The following is an 11,985-nucleotide window of genomic DNA, read 5'->3' as shown; positions in this document are numbered from 1 at the left end:
CCTGATATTTCAATACACAAATGCAGATAGAAATTTGCATTTCAAGTGATCGCAAAGACTTTCAGCTTTCAACAATGAGTCTAGAACTCGTTGTAACATTTCAGGCTCTTCACAAATTAAGCGAGTGTAGGTTCATTGATGGTATCGTGTGTAGTAGGAAGGATGAGTCCTCTATTCTCTAAGTTAGTTATAGCAAGTTAGACTGCAATGCTGATTTTTTTTACTGAATTTATGTAGTTTATTATGCTTCTGATTATAGGAGCCCAGTGCATGTTGCTATGGGGTCTCTTGTAGGCAGTTGCTATGGGGGTCTCTTGTAGCCAGTTGCTGTGGTGGGTCTCTTGTAGCATGTTGCTACTGGTCCAACACAACCTTTTAGCTATGGCACATTCATAGCTGGTATGGGTCTCTTGCAGCATGTTGCTATGGGTCTCTTGTAACCTGCTACTATAGGTCCAACACTGCCTGTTGCTACGGCCCATTCATAGCTGGGTATCACCAGTGCAGCTTGGTACTTTATCTTCTTGGCAGTGACTTTCTACTTAGAATACACAAAGTATTGCATGACCGTATGTGCTCACCATCAATAAGTAATCCACCATTCATCTTTATATTCAGCAGTCCACCACCTCTCCCTGGAACTCCTGATGACCCTTGACCTCCCCCACTACCGGCGTCTAAGGCAGCAGTGTAATTGCCGTATGGGTAACCAGCAGTAATGCCTGACGACGAACCGCCAAAACCACCATAGCCTGCACCTGTACCGGTATCTGCATCCTGATTGATGAGGAAAACAAAGATCCTATTATGGACCAGATGTCAGTGTCATGTCCAAGTAATGGGTTGGGGGGAGTAAAGAAGGGGCAAGGGGGTTGGGAGTCAAGAAGAGGCAAGGGGGGTGGGGGAATAAAGACATGACAAAAGCTGCATATAAACTAAACTTGAGTAAGTGGGCCTGACATTTCGATCCTAGCAGGATCTTCTTCAGAGGCTGAATGACAAGTGACACTCTCTTACACAGGCTCTTTAGTGGATAAGCAGTGGGCTAACAGTTTTGGTTTTATTTTGATTATAAACTAAACTAATAGAACTGTAAAATTGTAAACTATTAATTGCATCATACACAGAATCACTTCAGTTGATATTTCCATAGATCAGATAAATAAATGGCAGTGTAAAATAAAGTAAATGCTACAGTAGTAGATGAATGAAACCCAGTAGCGTTTTGGAGGCTTCGGTCCTGTCGTATTCTTCTGGTGGGTTTAACCAAGACAGGCTTTGCAATTAGGTGCAAATCAAAATGTAACCATTATTGACATCCTTGGACAAAGTCTAAAAATAATCTTAGCCATTCAGTAAAAACCTGTGCAGCCTTAAGTATCCAAGCCATCCCATCGTTTCCTATACAAAATGCAAAATGAGTGAGTGTAGTGAAAGAATAAAACATTTTCTATGCAAACTTCACAAAACGAAATGTCTTGTGCCACTCTCCTCTGCAATTGTGTAACATACTATTAACTGTGTTAGAATATTTAACAAGATGAATAGTTAATAAACAGAAGATGGAAGGTTGCTAAAGGAGGTAAGTATGGTGTTGAGAGGTGGTAAGGGGGGGGGGGGGGAGGGAGAAAGGAAGGGAAGGGACTATTATCTAAGGAATGAATGGGTGCTACACTCCTTTAGAAATTATCAGCCATGAATGTTGATTTTGCTGGAAATATCTGCCAATAAACTAGTGGTACCCTTCATGAAAAATTTGATTATTAAAAAGAGACAAGACTTCTCCTCACATCTTAAAATTTCTGTCATAAATATCAAGCAAGATTGTTTGTTCAAGTATTAAACTTGACATGCAGATTAAAGATGGTCAACAATAGTTAACGGTTGGAAGTAAACATTCGTAAAACTTTACAAGAATGGACAGATCCAGTGCTTTCTACTTACCGCTATACCCGCTCCGGGACCCTCTCTTGGTCGGTATCCACCACCTTGTAAGTTCAGGGTACTTCCAGGGTTCAATACCATATCACTGCCTGATATCATTAAGTTGTATGCAGTCATGATAGAACCGTAGTCTAACTCCAGCAATGAAATAGCCAAGGGTTCTTCGGTCTGGTAGCCTTCTGACAGAATCAATGTGGCATGATGCTGAAGTGTGATGGATGAGAGTTTGTAAGCTCCCCTCGGGGAGCTGAACTGGTACAAACCATCCACAAAGAGGGCTGTTCTCGCTAATGGGGACAAGACCAGGCTCTTGTAAGGTGCAACAACCAGGTCTTGTAAGTTTGTCAGATTTCCTGTATAAAGTAATATAAATGCTGGTATTGTGAAAGTGTAACAGTCATTTCCTTCAAAGATTCCACGTCTTCGACGAATCAATTGTTTCGAGAAGAGCATACCGAAAACATGCCATTCCGCAAGTAAATTGGGTCAATGTTGTAAGGCATACATGTGATATTAACAGTCACAAATAAACAGCTACTCTGCTAGTTTTGATCAACTTTAAAATGCCAAGACCCTTGGAAAAAACAAAAAAATGAGTTCAAAATGAGGACAAGCTACCACCAAGTGTCTTCAATGCCTCTATATCAAATTTGTGCGTGTGTGTGTTCTCTGTCACATGTTTCAATGAAATATAAAATATTTGTACTTAGGAAAGAGCACGGTAATAGGCTAGGTATTTGTTTTAAACACAGGTACAGATTGAAAATCATGTGACAAACCAAGTCTTTGACATTTGCTACATCAACTTGTTAGACTTACCTGAAAATGAGTTGGCATCTCCAAGGAAAGTTGCCCTAGCTGGGAGTCTTAATTCACCATCAGGGCTCAACTTAAAACTGCAGTAGAAGGTGTGTTCTGTGAATCCTTCATTGACGCTGAGAGCCATACCATCATGGATGGTTATGGTGCTACCGGTTCCGGAAACCAATCGATCAATCAGAACCACCACGTCTCCTACAAACTTCAAGTGACTACTCCCCAATAGGTGCAACTCCTCAAAATGATGTCTGGATGACGTTTCATTAACCAATGTAACCTGGGGGAATTCCGGAAGAGCTCCCCGATTGTCGACATAGAGGTTTGAAGCCACCACACCATTGATTGATTCCTGCCAATATGCTGTACCTGAGCCACCCGGCTGACTCCCTGGTCCTCCATCTCCACCTCTCACAGCAACGTTACCAGTAAAAGCCCTGGGAGATTCAAGATACACAGATATTCTTCCACCACTGCCCCCTCCTCCTTCCTGCTGACCGCCATCACCTCCCTGTACCAATATGGAACCTGAACCAGTCATTCCATCCTCAACGGCAATGTTAACAGAACCACCACTACCGCCACCTGTGTCGCCACCGCCTGGGTATCCCGAAGAATCAAGACTTCCATCTAACCTTAAATAGGATGCCTTTATCTCTATCAAACCACCTCCAGAGCCACTCCCTGCCTGTGGATCACCACCTCCACCACTCCCTAACTTATCAGCAATGTAGATGGTGCCGTACTGGCGTATGTTGGATTCTCCTTCCAGCATATGTCCACCTCCGGCACCACCGTAACTTCCACCGGTCCATCCTGTTCCAGCCGCCACACCGGCTCCTGGACCTGCCATGCCAGTCCATCCCTGGCCTGCTGTATCGATGACGCCGCCGGTTTCTACATTCACCACCTCTGCCTGTATCTGCATCCAGACTGAACGTATGATGCCTGCATAGTGAACGGTTACCTCCCGCAGAACGGAGAGGACCATCGGATGTTCATACGTACTGAATAGCACCAGAGTTCCATCCTCATGGATTACAAGAGAGTCCATTGCTAAGGTGCCGTAGGGTTCTGTGTAAACCAGCTGGTCATCGGCATCCCTGACTGCTGTTCGAGATGCGATGTCTGCATAAAACGAAGCATCGACACCCACCTCTACCGTCTGCACTCCAGTCAAGGTACCAATCAAATGAAGACTCACAAAGTTTGGAATGTTTAGTAAGTAAATTTCTGGGGGAAGTATAACTTCTCCTCCTTGCTCCACCTTTATGGCACATTGCAGAGGATAAACCGCCTTTGTACTGTACTTCCTGGCAACAGAGATACGTTGTTGAGACTGGACCAGAAGGAGTCCTGTCAAATCTCCCTCTAAGGATGAAAATGATAAGGTGACATCCGATGGTGTGTCAAAGGTCAATCTACCGTTTCCTCGAATGGTTACTTTACCAAACTTTTCATCTCCATTTCCTACTGAATGGACTGAGTAACTCTGAGATGACTTGCCTTTGTTGTCAATCAACAGACTCTGTGATACCTTAACACCATTGATCTCTGAAATGCCAACAGTGCCTGCAGCGCCTGATGGGTACCCGACACCTCCTGTAGAATCAAAGTCCCCATGGAACTCTGACATGTCTGCAGACTCGATACCTATTCTTCCACCGCCTCCTCCTCCAAGTCCATTGGTTGAGGCATCACCTCCTGTGACTACAAGATAACCAAGGCCAGACAGCTTTGGTGAACTGAGAAATATGCTACCACCAGACCCTGCTCCTACCGTCCTGGTTGTGCCTTGTCCCCTGGCACTGATGGTGCCATCAAACACAAAGGATTTACTGGCTTCGATGGTTACGTGCCCGCCACCTCTAGTTGAGTAACTTCCACTGGCACAGCCACTTCCAAAACTTTCTGGAAGATGAGTGTTACCATATGTGCTCCCTGCCTTGAGGTATCCCAAATGGCCACCCTGACCACCATGTGATGCACCACTCGTGGAATCCTCAGGGCTGCCCACTCCAGCATCTGAATAACCACCAAAATCTACTGATATGACGGCATCTGCTTCTATGACAATATCTTCAGCATGGATGTAAAACTTTTGCAATGCTGATGAACTTATCACTTTGGCCTCACTCCTAACCACAATTGTATTTGCTGTGATGCGAGTATCCATTGAACCGAATACAACTTTAGCACCAGCGCCAATTTCATACTCCTCCAATGTGACCTGACTAGCAGAAGAGTTTCTCCCGATAGTTGCCCCACTGGCAATCTCCAAATGAGACAATTCCTCAAGGGTAACACTGGTAACATTCATAAAGCCATCAGAGGATAGGAAGCTGACAGTACCTTCACCAAGTACAATATGATCGGTCGTAAGAGTTCCATCAAGGTGAAGCACCGGCACTACCTCTCCAGACAGATGAACATTTTCACCCAGTTCAAGCTCGGAGTTGTGACTTACTTCAAATGAGCACTCTGTGCCTTGAACACTACTGGACTCTACCACCAATGTTGCTCTCCCTGTTACTTGGATAACCCCGGTCTTGTCTCCACTGAGCATTCCGACCTTTAATGATGATTCCTCCAACTGCAAGATCCCTCCAGCCTCTACAACCAATTCATCGACTTCTGTGAGATTAGCGAGGTCTCCTTTCCTGATGAGACTGGGAAGTCGATCACTTCCATGAATGACAATCTTGGTGGTGTCTGTCGAATGGTCTTCTACGAAGATAACTCCAGATCTTCCTGGGTTTGGTGCTTCTCCTGCAGCTGCACTGAATTGGCCCACGAAGGACAATTCAGACCCAATATGCACGGCGATTCTCCCACCGGAACCTCCACATCCTGTCAATGTGTTCCCGCCAGATGTTTGCATCAATCCAAACCCGGACAAAGTTTCAGTCTTTATGAGTATGCTGCCACCACTACCTCCATTACCAGATGACACGCTGCTGTAATGATCTTCACCACTCACATCGATTGTTCCATCTAGATGCGTGCGATTAGTCACATCTAAGGAGACTTGTCCTCCACCAGATACCAAAGTCCCTCCCGATCCATAAAACCGTGGTTCATAAAGCGCACCCAATGATGCACTGTCATGCCCACATTGGAGTTCTCCTGTCTCAGCTAACCCACCTCCTACTGCAGTGATCAACCCACCTGCTCCGACGACCAGATCTTCCGTCGTTATTGATGTGGTTCCGTTACCGTCCCACGAGCCTTCCAGGATCAGAGTTGCTCCTCCTTTGATGATGACGCTACTATATATGTAATCTCCAGTAGGTAAAGTACATTCTTCGTTTGCAATCAAGACAAGCTCTCCACTTAGTGGACACTGAGTACTGTTAAATACACCTTCCTGATACCTCTCTACGTTCGTTGAATTATCGACAGTGAAACTATTCTGGTCGAAAGTGCCTCCGTAGTTGATACTAAATATCTCAGAGAACAGAGTGAGAGTCTTCGTAGATGGGCAGGATGAGCTTCCTCCGAAGTAGCTGTCCTTAAAAATGTCGACATCTTTAATGACGAGGGACGATACAGTAGAATTGTAGGAGCCTGAATTTGCAGGATAACTTGCCCTGAACTTAGCTCCGCGATAGAGTGACATGTGGCCATCCTGTAAGCCATCAAGAGTACCACAGATATCAATTGTTACTCCGTAACCAACTGATACTTCCTCTGGAACTCTCAGGAGGCCATCTTGTTCAACTTTAATATTGGTGTCAATGTCTATGGAGGGTTTTTGACCATATTGACAAGACGGGCAACCGCAAGCAGAGAGATGAAACAGAGTTCCACGACTGACAGTTATGCTACTAGATACATCCCCGACCATTTCTCCAGTATACACACAGAGGTTTGTAGGTCCACTGAAGGCTTTAAGAGGTACAAATCTACCACCATTGGTCACCTGCAGATGCTCCAGGCTTAGCATTTTTGATTTAACTTGAAGTTGTGTTTCCCTTGGAGTATTCTGACCACCATTATCAACTATCAGCTAAGGAATAATAGAATAAGAAAAAAGTAAATGCATGAAAACTTCTATATACTTCATAAAAAAAAATATGGTTTTTGATACCACACAGGAAAGAGTCTTAATATGAAACATGTATACATGAAACTACATTTTTTCTAGATTCCAAAGCTTCTTAACATTAACCTATGAAATTAATGAGGATATTACTAATTGATCTTACAGTTACATCTAATGAAGGAAATGAGGGGGAAAACAATTTGATGTTAATTCTTTGATACATTTTATAGACATCAGCAAATATCCTGCCATTAATCCAGCGATTTCCATAAACAGTTTACCAACTTTTCAAAGACCTTTGATAGGAGTCGAGCTTCCTTGCAAAGAAAAAATTATGGAAATTGTTTTTTTTCTTTTATTTTTTTATCCACAGCTTTGAGTGTCTTCTAAACGTTCATTTTGTACCACACTGAGCTCAGCTTTTAGAGATCTAGTTAGAAAATTACGTACAAGCGAAACGTCTGGATCAACTGAAGATTATTACGACATTAATAAGACATAAAACAGTAAAACTTAGTCGCAAAGAACATTACATTCTGTATCAATTATTCTGTTAATCCCACTGACCTTGGAATGGACGTCACCACTAGTCAACTTCTGAAGGTAAACGACACCAGAAGCTCCTTGCTGGAGACCCAATCCACCATAAGCTACCGGATTATCTCTGATAAAAGCATCTTCATATGAGACGGAAATAAGACCACCTGATCCGCCTCCTGCGTCAGGTCTGCCATCTCCTCCAGATGCTGAGATAATACCTATTAGATGTAAAAAACAAGAGACAGAATTCTAAAATCAATGGTTGACCAATGATATAGAATATACAGCATTGCAATTCACAAAGAAGCCATGATTGTCATGTCGAAGGTATAGACATCATTATGACATTTTGAAAGGCCTAGTGTTATCAAATATGTGATAGGATGTGCAATAATATGCAGCACATTGATTTCTTTACCATAGTTACTCTTGTTTATAACATCTACCATGTATCATGCTGACAACATCAGATGTATCATTTGAAGTGAGAAACACCGTTAACAAACAAAAAGTCTGTGTCCATAAATATGAATAAGTTAGAAGGTCGGAAGTTTTGATCCTAGCAGGATCTTCTTTAGAGGCTAACTGAAGCAAAACACAACAACAAATAAAACAAACAAACTAATAAAGCATTCAGAGACAGAGATGGACAGACATTTAAATTGGACAAATAACCAATGAAAATAGTAATAGAGAGCGAAAATAGATACAACGTACGTAGGAGAGGTAAGATGAAAGGAAAGAGTGATGAGAAGATTAAGGGCTGTAGAGATACACTCTGAGGGGTGTAACAATGGGATTAAGCGCTATAGAGATAAACTCTGAGGGGTGTAACAATGGGATTAAGGGCTGTAGAGATACACTCTGAGGGGTGTAACAATGGGATTAAGCGCTATAGAGATACACTCTGAGGGGTGTAAAAATGGGATTAAGGGCTGTAGAGATACACTCTGAGGGATGTAATAATGGGATTAAGGGCTGTGGAGATACACTCTGAGGGGTGTAACAATGGGATTAAGGGCTATAGAGATACACTTTGAGGGATGTAATAATGGGATTAAGGGCTGTGGAGATACACTCTGAGGGGTGTAACAATGGGATTAAGGGCTATAGAGATACACTTTGAGGGGTGTAACAATGGGATTAAGGGCTGTAGAGATACACTCTGAGGGGTGTAACAATGGGATTAAGGGCTATAGAGATACACTCTGAGGGGTGTAAAAATGGGATTAAGGGCTATAGAGATACACTCTGAGGGGTGTAATAATGGGATTAAGGCTGTAGAGATACACTCTGAGGGGTGTAAAAATGGAAAGTAATTAGTTAAGGAGGTGACAAGGGAAGGAAAGGAACATGAGATATTATATTATTAAACTATTAAACTATCTAGCATCAATTTCATGGCACGTTTAATATACCCTATTCTGTGATCTGAGCTTATATGTGCCTAGCATAGAGGGAGATATTGAGTTTAGCAAACATTTCATGTACATTGGCTAATTCTGAATATAGTTAAAGAAAGCAACTAAACTGTAATCTTTAAGCAGCTAGCTGTCCATAAAATGATCTAGCCTTAAAACTAGAACAATTTTTTAAATGGTTGATGCAATTCATCTGTTTAGCATATTACCTGTTGTGGTAAACTGGTCAGCTTCGATCCAAATACTTCCTCCTGCTCCACCGCCTGCACTGGCATGAATATTCAATGAAGAATCTGATGACTCACCTCTGAGGGTAGAAAAACACAAGTAAGATTTCCAATTTTTTTCATTTCCTCTACAGTTGCCAAAATTTATCAAAAACTTTGAAATACTCATTCCCCCACCCCCCCACAAGAAACTTCTAAAAAATTGAACTCCACTTTCTATGCACCCACCACCCTATTAGCAGTACATAGCATTCTCTTTCTAATCCAAAAGAGGTGGCATTAGCTTGTTATATTCTCCAAGACGAATTGACAAGATGCCCAATGTGTTTAAAGGCAAATTAAGCTTGGCTTAATAGATACCTAGCCTACACAACAGTAGTCTCAACTCAAATCTTAGAGAGCTTAAAATTAGTTTGGACACTGAAAGCTATCATTACATATACTTTGTTAGATTTGTTTGTCCTGCCAAATTTTACTTTCATACCTAGCACTGATCACTCCACCGTTATCCAGGGTACGAGTGATGATATGTAGAGAACCACCTCCAGCAGGTGCATCTCCATATGGACAAACCGTCGCTGTGGTTTGATCGTTCAGTCGTCTGCACCCTCCTGCTTCTCCAAACGTCACGGGTGAGACAATGTCGCCGTATGTCTCTTGTAACAGCTGAGCTGAGACATGTTGTCCTAAACCACCCTGACCGACATGGTGTCCACCTGACGAGTACACTGTCTTGCCTGTAAGAAGACAAGACAAGAAAAGACATATCATGTAAATTAAAGCATAGCTTCATGTTCTCAGTCAAATTGAGAACTGTGCAAAACAAAATAAAATAAAACTGTTAGCAAACTGCTTATCCACTAGAGAGCCTTTGCTTCTTCTCTCCATCCCTTGTCTACTAATCCCCTTACATCTATCTCTTTGTGTTCACCATGCTCATTAACCTGTCTGTATTCTTTGTGTGTTTTTGTCCCTTCTGTTACTGTTACTTGCCATTTAGCCTCTGAAGAAGATCCTGCTAGGATCGAAACTTCAGGCCAACTTACTTTTACACAATGTGCAAAACACACAGGAACCGGTGCTAAGGTACTGTTGGCAAGCAATCTTAGCTCTACAGAAGAATAACGCAAATATCTCAAACCTTGGCATAAGAATGCAAACTCTTAAAGCTTGAGTTGAGGAAGTAGGTGGAAAAAGAAGTACAGCGTATTGTACTGCAAACTATCACAGTTTTAAAACGAGATGCATAGTTCTCTAAGCTGTCTCACCCATTGGGTTCTCCAATCTAACGCATGAACAAAAATTACACCGATTAAAACCAAGTTAAACAGTCTTACCTTCAAGTATGTTAAAACCAATCACATTTATTCCAATTAACATGTTTCACAAAATGTACAAGTTATGGGCATACAAGGTTGTTTTCTTTTCTGGAAATCCCCAGGCTTTACACACCTGTCTTTAGAGCCGTAGACAGGTCTGGGATAGCCACAACCCTACAGAGCTTGAAATGATTCTGAATGACCCTAGTTTACAATCATTTTACTATTTATGTCAGCTGATGGAGTTTATAAGATTAAGTCGGTTGTATTTACCTCTTCCATTGTCACTAAATCCACCACCACTAACACTCAGTTCTGCGGTGGCCTCTATGTGGAGAATATCCGTTTCCACAAAGAGTCTACTGCCTTGTATGACCGACCCAGAGGTAACGTCCAAATCGTTCGTCTTCAGTGAGAACCAATCGGAACCGTCTCCTGCCATGATGAGAGAATCACTCTTCACCTTCAGCGAGTCCACGTGAAACAGGCTTCCCCCGGTCATCGACAGAGACGTCGCACCTTGTTGGAGATTCAGCGTCCCACCCGACAAGATCAGTTCCCTCAGACCACCGACGGCACCGTTGAAGGAAGTTTGCAATTCATGGAACTGTAAACGTGTTGGGAGAATGAGGACCGAAGATGGGTAGGTCTGGATGTGAGCAGGGAAGAAGTAATGAGAGTTTCTTACGTCCAGGTATTGGCCGGGACCGACATGCATTCGACCATAGAGGGCGCCTTTCTCTGGTATCGGACCAGACAAGTGTTGAATAATGATTGACTGTGTTATATCAGATCTCTCTGCCGTTTGGAAGGCCAGATGAGCGTTTCCTTGAAGGTGGACAACTTCAAACTCGAATCCTTCCTCGTACGGGATCCAGGTTCGGGCTTCACCATCAGTTAGATCCGTGAAACTTGAAATTGAAACCTGAAAATAGGTGTAAAATTAAATCAAAACTAAGATAAAAACAAAGAAAGAAAATACCATTCCGTCTTTAAAATATTTTCCTTAATTTGGAAATTTTGGAGGTTTGGTTATAAAGTACATTTAACAACTAATTCCAAGACTAAGTTAAAACACAAAAATGTTTAGCTTAATTTTATCACCTTTTCACTTTCCTAGGGCAACCATGTCTACTTGAGGCCTAAAAGAATATACTATTGATATTAAAATTAATCAGGAACCTGTAACTGCAGGGCAGCTGGGTAAATTATATAAAAAATTCAATATGAACAAAGAAATGTTTGGTTAGAATGGAATTTCATCCAAGGACCTCAGGATGGTGAGAGTATAGTGTACATATTCAGGTCACTGTTTTAAATTCCCAATCAGTTTTCTGTTGTTGATTAACTTACAGTTCATACAACAATTCCCAGAAACCGAGGGGGTGAAGGCAACCCACCCATCGTCACTGCAGTCAAGGTGTACAATGTTGTTTCAAAACCATTGCAAAGCAGAAACGTAACCAATCTTCCAATTCACATAATAGAAATACCAATTCCATGGACGATTGCTGAACATCCGCCCTGTAAGTGCCACTGGCCACTTCTGCACCTTTCAAGGTTATTAGTCTGGAACATTAGCCTGTGTGTTATGAATCAATTCCCCAAGCCTAGCAAAGGGAACGAGCATGGAAAAGTCACTTCCTCAGCTCAAAATTTCCCCCGATCTACTG

At 42.3% G+C, this 11,985-nt stretch overlaps 1 protein-coding gene across 1 annotated transcript in view; it reads right to left on the bottom strand.

Annotated features, from left to right (window-relative positions):
- Positions 1-11,985, bottom strand: part of LOC139984518 (uncharacterized) — a 135,909-nt gene that overhangs the window by 59,006 nt on the left and 64,918 nt on the right. The window contains exons 60-66 of the mRNA XM_071998434.1: positions 10,586-11,237; positions 9,478-9,730; positions 8,976-9,073; positions 7,373-7,563; positions 2,764-6,769; positions 1,945-2,297; positions 582-777 (exon numbers count right to left, since the gene is read on the bottom strand). Coding sequence (XP_071854535.1) covers positions 582-777; positions 1,945-2,297; positions 2,764-6,769; positions 7,373-7,563; positions 8,976-9,073; positions 9,478-9,730; positions 10,586-11,237 — 5,749 coding nt within the window. The remainder of the gene's footprint in view (positions 1-581; positions 778-1,944; positions 2,298-2,763; positions 6,770-7,372; positions 7,564-8,975; positions 9,074-9,477; positions 9,731-10,585; positions 11,238-11,985) is intronic.

The sequence above is a fragment of the Apostichopus japonicus genome, chromosome 17, assembly GCF_037975245.1.
Source record: "Apostichopus japonicus isolate 1M-3 chromosome 17, ASM3797524v1, whole genome shotgun sequence".
NCBI classification, from domain to species: Eukaryota; Metazoa; Echinodermata; class Holothuroidea; order Aspidochirotida; family Stichopodidae; genus Apostichopus; species Apostichopus japonicus.
Note: the sequence above shows the minus strand (reverse complement) of the source record. Positions and strands in the feature narration are given on the sequence as shown.